The sequence below is a fragment of the Triticum dicoccoides genome, chromosome 6A (assembly GCF_002162155.2).
Source record: "Triticum dicoccoides isolate Atlit2015 ecotype Zavitan chromosome 6A, WEW_v2.0, whole genome shotgun sequence".
Classification (NCBI taxonomy): Eukaryota; Viridiplantae; Streptophyta; class Magnoliopsida; order Poales; family Poaceae; genus Triticum; species Triticum dicoccoides.
The window spans coordinates 367,507,286-367,514,269 of NC_041390.1; the positions used below are offsets into that span (position 1 = coordinate 367,507,286).

General features: G+C 42.1%; 1 protein-coding gene across 1 annotated transcript; it reads right to left on the reverse strand.

Moving 5' to 3' along the window:
- Positions 1–218: 218 nt before the first annotated feature.
- On the reverse strand, positions 219–6,643 carry LOC119316930. The gene is made up of 11 exons (XM_037591320.1): positions 4,876–6,643; positions 3,496–3,529; positions 3,323–3,400; positions 3,135–3,138; positions 2,794–3,047; positions 2,496–2,705; positions 2,315–2,407; positions 2,131–2,232; positions 1,508–1,966; positions 1,263–1,427; positions 219–409 (listed from the first exon to the last, which is right to left on the reverse strand). The coding sequence occupies exons 3-9, from the start codon at positions 3,338–3,340 to the stop codon at positions 1,754–1,756; spliced, it is 894 nt and encodes a 297-aa protein (XP_037447217.1). The 5' UTR covers positions 3,341–3,400; positions 3,496–3,529; positions 4,876–6,643; the 3' UTR covers positions 219–409; positions 1,263–1,427; positions 1,508–1,753.
- Between the last annotated feature and the right edge of the window lie 341 nt (positions 6,644–6,984).

Below are 6,984 nucleotides of genomic sequence, written 5' to 3' on the forward strand. Positions count from 1 at the left end.
CTTTGGTGGCGCCAAACTGTTATCGGTGGCGCCAAACTGTTATCGCATCGTGAAATTTTTTGTGGCGCCAAGCTATTATAACAATATAAAGTGCTCCGTTGCAACATCCTAGTGCAACAAAACAGAAAGGTGTAGCGAATGAGATATAACGCAACACAATATTTTTAGTGGTGCTAGCATGTGGCAACCGAAAGTGGGTTGTGGTAATAGTCTGTTGCAACCATAAAAAAATACATGATTTCGATTACAATATTCAAAACCATACGTATAATAGACAGATTCACAAAATTCATAATTCTCATAGCAAATATCCATCAAATGAAACTCAAATGTAATTTAGCCATCCTAATTAACTTCGAAGACTAAACTTCCCGTGATCTAGAGTCCAGTCCAGCTAGTTCTTTGGATCCTGCAATCAAGAAATAAAAACATTTCTAGTTAATTAGTCGAACATAACATACGTCATACAATTATTCCAGCCCCATTGTTAAAAACTATCGCCAGACTAACTGGACTAATACTGTGTCAGCAAGCATGTAACTAAGGGATCAGAACAACTGTACAAGTGTAAATATCTGAAGCATAACCACAAGTACATCTACTAAAAGCTTCTTTTTGAGAAAAAAACATTGCTTTTAACTTAACAGTGCAGGGCTGAATCACCCAAAGCACAGCCACAAGGGCTGGTACATCAGCCTCCCATTCCAAATAGTGGTTAGGTATAACATCCTACCAAGACTAGCAAGCTCATGAGCAACAGAGTTAGCGACGGCATACATTTATTTCATAATAAGAAAACCATAATTTGAGCGGGTACTTGGTATCCTCAATAACATCAGCATGGGCTGACAAGTCAACATTATTGATATTAAGTGCTTCCATCAGGAGTTGCGAGTCCGTTTAAAAAATGACCCTCACGACCCCCATATCAGCGGCAAGGGATACTACATGGGACATTGCAATGGACTCATCAGCGAAGGCATCATGCGCATGCTCATGACATCCTGCTCGTGCATACAGAATGGTGCCATCATCCGATTGCACATCTACTAAAAGCTTCTACTATTGATTTAAGTTATGACTAGATGTATAGTTTCAGTTAAGTTCATGTCCCTGGCTAGCACATATTCCTTTTCCGTTTAAGTTGTGACTCGATGCAGCAACAACACATGGTAAAAGAGAAGAATCAACTAGCTAATTATGAAGACCAATGACATATAAAATGCAGGTAAACATGAAGAGAAAGCAAGGTTGTGACTTACCATTGCTTTACACATTCAAGAATGCCTTGTTGCAGCTTGTATGAGCACATTTGAAGAAATAGTAGTTGGCCTTGAACCTGGAGTCTTATTAGGACTAGATCTCTGTAAAAGAATATTTTGCAAGTTTGAATTACTATTTTCTTTGTCAACCCTCTTCGTAGGCACCTGTAAATAGAAGTGCACTTTTAGCAATGCAATTAAGCAACATACATCTTACAAGGTCGGAAGCATATGACTGTAATCACCTGTTGGGTTCCCATCTGTTGGCTCAATACTACAAACTTTGCCATCATGTTTTTTTCAAATTCCAGTCTTGATGTTCGCTCCTCTTGCAACAATCTTTCCCTTTCAGCACACTCTTCTTATAACCTCTCCTCAAGTTGTTCTCTCTCAGCACGCTCCAAGTTAATCCTCTCTTGTGTGTTTGCTCGTTCAGCTTGTAGTTGATCTTCTAATTCGTTGACCTACTGGCTCAGCTGAGAGTTTCGCTCCTAGGTGGCTGCTGTAGCACGAGCTTGCTCTTCGATCTGGATACGAAACCTTTCAGAACCAGTTGAAGTTTTGGCAATGTATCCGTACCCACGAGGCTGCGATGACTTGCATTCCAGAGTGTCTTTGTAAGAGGTCTGGAAAATATTGTTTTTCTGCTCACTTGAAAGTGGACCTTCAGTTTCTTTGATTTTAACCTCTTGAAGTGCTTTGTCCTAAAATGGAAGGAACAATTATAGGTGCAGCATCAATATTGACACTATAAAAGATGAAACAAGAATAACACGGTCCAATGCATGAATAATCGCATCTGATGACAATACATGCCGAATGCACATCATTGACTAACTATAGAATAACCAAAAGTCAGTGTACTCACGTAAACTTTCTGGGAATCTGTGTTAGACCATGTTCCATCATTCGTGTGGGTGAGTTCCCACAGAGCAATACAATCTGGCTCTTCTCCAGTTTCCAAGTTTCTCTACAAGTAATATACCAATGAGATGCTTGAAACATGACACCATATTTAGGAGCGAGGCATACATATTTAGTTGGACTCATACCTTCTCAAAACTAACTTGCGAGTAAGATTTTGATCCGATTATGTGTTTTGTCTTCTGTTTCTTACGGTTATCAGCGTTCGTTTGGATGCGATCCTATCAATTCATTGAAACCAAATATAACCAGTGAGACTAGCCATTTCATCTTAACACATAATAGACAAACTGTGATCTTGGAGATAACCTGAAATTTTGAATCAGTGCCAAAGTACTCAATCATCCATTCCCACTCTTCTGGTTGCAAATCTTCCGGCAGATTAGCCAATCTAGCTGTATCTGTTTTGTATGCCTTGTAAGTGGAGCTTAGAGTTGATCGCAAGCCTCTATATTGCTCTTTCGCAATTTTGAGAACTTTTTCTTCTATTTCTGGTGTATCTTCCAGGTCCCATCTGTCCTGTAAAGCATACAGCAAATAAATATACATAAGTAGTGCATTATCGATGGTAAAATAAGATAACACATGTGAAAAAGGTTCTACGCACTATCATATCTGCAACAATGAGTCGATGAATGGTAGGGTGAATGTCCGACCACGTCCTCACTCCAATGAGTGGTAGCTTTATTTTCATTATGACTACCACGTCATCCTTGAACGAACAATAGTTCATTCCTACTGTACCACCCAATTTTTCAGAGAATGTAATATTTAGCTTTGCAGATCCATTGGCAAAACGCTTCTTAGATGCTTTAAAACCTTTTAGAACACCTCGCCCTTTCTTCTTCTGTCCACCAGCTTCTACAGCCCAAATCATACAAGAAAAATTGTATTACTCGGTATTAGATTGTACGAAATGATGACACAAATGTAAATGAAAGCAAGTACCATCCTGTAGTAGCGCACGGTTGCGGCGAGCATGGGATGGTCATTCAGCAAGGGAACACATGTCATTAACAGACACTGGAGTGTCAGATTGTTCTGGAGTTCTTGTCAAAGATTTAGCAGTCTTGAAGGTTTAGCTATTTAACCCACACCAAGATTTTATGCATTATAGCAAATGCTAAACAATTTACCAGATCTGGGTTGTCCATGTTGGTTTTTGTATGCCGTTATACTTTCCATCCTTGTTAAAAGAACATAGCCTTTCTTTACTGCACACAAAAACAATCTTGGGACTTAGCATTAACAAAGCATTGATGTTCTGCACCATTCAGATAGGTGATTATGAGGTAAGGATGTTGTGTACCAGGAGCATCCTCCGTAAAATTCATCATTGTGCCCTTGTGTAGGTAAACCAGACATAAAATTTTGAGTCAATTTAAGAAGAAGCACAATACATCTATTAAAAGTATAAATCTATGTTGATTATTCCAACTAGATAAGGTGCAACACGATATAAGAAAGCAATAAAAACAAAATATCTATTAAAAACTCATATTATAGTGGTCTGAATAACATGCAGAGGATGCACTAAACCTGAATCCTAGGTTCTCTTGACGTACGTTATTCAGAAGTATTAAGCATATGTCAATCACATGAAAGGCGATGTATCAGTGATAGGTTGTTCATGAAAATACTACTCTAAATCAATAGGAAAAAACATTTCCAATGTGACTCGTGTAAGACCAAATATCTATTAAAAATCATCTTATAGTAATCTGAATCAAATGCAATGCAGATGATGACTAAACCTGAATCCTCTGCTCTGTTGACGCACATATATCATCTAATATCTACATAGTGGTGCTCAAACAGCCAGTGGCGTACCGTGACAAGCTATAGGGCAGGCGGGGGGGGCAATTTTTAAACTGGCAGAAAAATATGCATAAAAACATATATGAATGACATGAATTTACAAGGTAATCGAACATATGGCAGTCATCTGATCGGCAGTCGTCGATTTGTCATCTTAACAACACAGGCTTTGTACATACAGATTACGTCTATACCTTTCAGTTAATGGATCTAATGCTCAAAAACCAATGTAGATAATAATTAAATTGGCAAGAGATGATCCATAGATGGGCTGCACCAAAACGCTTAGTAATTAGTAACAAAATACAGTTTTGGAGGGGGGGTCACGACCCCCTTTGGCCTCCACGAGGAAACAGAGCGAACCAGGAGCAGAGATGCCGGAGAGGCCTGAAAGCACGCTGGGGTCAGGTGATGGAGCAACCAGTGCCTGGCCACCACGTCACGACGCCGGCATGCACAGCCGAAACGGCTGCGGCCATGAACTGGGTCGGGAGGCCCCATCGAGCCCCAGTTCTAGGCCGAGGCGAGCTCCATGGCGGCCAGCCTCTAGGCCAAGGTGAGGCGCTCTGCCGACCCTCCAGGCCGCGAGTGCCTCCGCCGAGGCGGCCAAATCGAGGCGCGATGGGAAAATGCCACCGGCGGCGGCCATGTCCCTTGCCCAGACTTCTTTTCTACGACCAAGCGGCGAGCGAGGAGAGAAGGGGCAGCCCCTCTGAATGGATCGGGATCAAGAGAGCCGCACATCGAGGAGGTGCTCACGGGGGAGGGGGGTTTGATCCCGGACGGAGGCGGGCGGTGCAGAGGAGAGGGAGGAGGGGGAGATCGAGGGGAACTAGATTGTTTAGCGAGGGAGGAGATCGGGAGGACTAACCTGACGCCGTGCAGCTGTTGTGGTTCGCTCTGTTAACGCCGTCATGACACCGGCAGCACAGATGAACAGAGACGAGGGCTCAGATCCAATCGCCCGTGAAGACGCCGTGATTTGATCTACAATTGTATATTCGTGGGTTGTTATAAAGGCATTTAGCGGGATGCTAATTTTTTGGTGGGAACAAAGACACCAATTTGGGACTTTTAGCGGGAGGTTAAAAAATATTGGCGCAAACAAAAGTACACCTAAATTAGGTGGTGGGAAAGTAATTTTTTTGTTTTAAAAATATTTTTGGAGGAAATTTTCTAGATTGCAAATATATTTCGAGATGGAGGGAATACTAATATTTATTAGTAAGAAGTTATATCGTGGTGAAAAAAACACCAAATCCGAGAATTGTGAAGGGGTGATTCGACGCCCTCCCCTATAATGTTCTCGTCATTGATATTTGTATATTCGTCGTCATTTAAGAAAGCCAATTAACGAAAGAAAAAGAGTTTCCCTGTTTATATTGTAAAACAACCATCACATACATCGAAGCAACCGATACAAATGGATACCACACACACCCAAAGCAAGATACACGAATGCCGGGCACCGACACACAACCTCAACTACTAGCAAGCACCTATAAGATGTGCAAAAAAGGGATCTGCTTAGAGCCGACGGAGACCACCAGCACGAGGAGCGATCATCTTGGAAGATGTGCGACGGCCATGCCGGACCGAGATCTCCAGGACGATGCCTCCAGGAAGGGCACGACCACGAACGTCGCTACCGTCCGATCCGAAGATCAAGTTTTCACCCGAAATAAGATAGAATGAGTGGGAGGAACATGACATCCATAGATGCCTTCACCGTCAACCAGTGGACGGACTGGGTAGGTGATGTACCACACTGCTTCAACCCCTCCGCCACAACCCCGGTCCGCTAACCACCCGTAGCCAATTAGGAAGGTGTTGTTTCATCAATCTCCACTTAGGTTGGATATGTCAAAATTTTGTGCCTTGGTGAACTGTTGGTTAAAGCATCAGAAATTTGGCCAGCTCTGAACTACATGTCACAGAGACATCACGCGCCGCTCACTTTAAAACTATTAGGTTATACTCTTGTCTGAAAACATAAGTACTGAGGGGATGGGTAGATGAGACATTCGATCTATGTCAGTCTCGATCTTTAGATGGGGTCATCTCATCATCTTTCATTTTTACCGGACATAATCATCTCTTGGCTAGCGATCTCTCCCGTCGCCTGCGAGGGCGACTCGGGAGGGTCCTCCATGCCACAGTAGGTCCAACATAATCATGTTGCTCCTGTTTTAACGAAAATAATAGAGATTCAACTATGTCAATTATCAACCAAACAAATTTAGTTTTGAGAGTTACTTATTGGCATATCACACATTTGTTAAAATAAATGTATTCAGATAAGGCCAACACCTTGTCTCTTCTTTATGTATTCACTAGCAAACATGCCCGTGCGTTGTAACGGGAGGAAAAAAATCATCCCTCATGCACACATCGATGACATAAATAAATCTCTTAAAATATTTCATGGTGCCTAGTTTCCGCTATCTCTTTATGCCTCTATTGTCGTTACTCCTCAGTGATGCCCAATAATTATTGCATTAGGATGAAAATCACAAAATACATGTTAGTCCTCAACCTCTTCTGCTTCACATCCCTCCATGAAAGCAAGGAGGAAGAGCGGCGCAAGGCGGAGGAATTGGAGGAGGCGTACCAGGCACGCCTGTCGGAGGACGGAGAGCTCGGGAATGGAGCGCACGGTCTTGGAAGCTTTCGATGGAGCCGTGACCGGAGTCCACCCGGTCGTCGAGGGTGACCCGATCATCGGAGGCGAAGTTAGTGATCACATGGGTGGTGTAGGACGTTGATACGTGCCGATTGTTGGTCGACATATCCTACCTACACTACTTAAGTAGGCAAAATAATGCAACCAAATTACTATATAAATATCAATTTAATTTAAAAATGCAAAAACAATGAGATCATTTGGATTTGTGGTTTAAAAGTTGCAGATAATCAAAGTTTGGTTAATAGAATTACTATCTTCTTTCAAACAAAAAAAGAAGGCCACGTTAATCACATA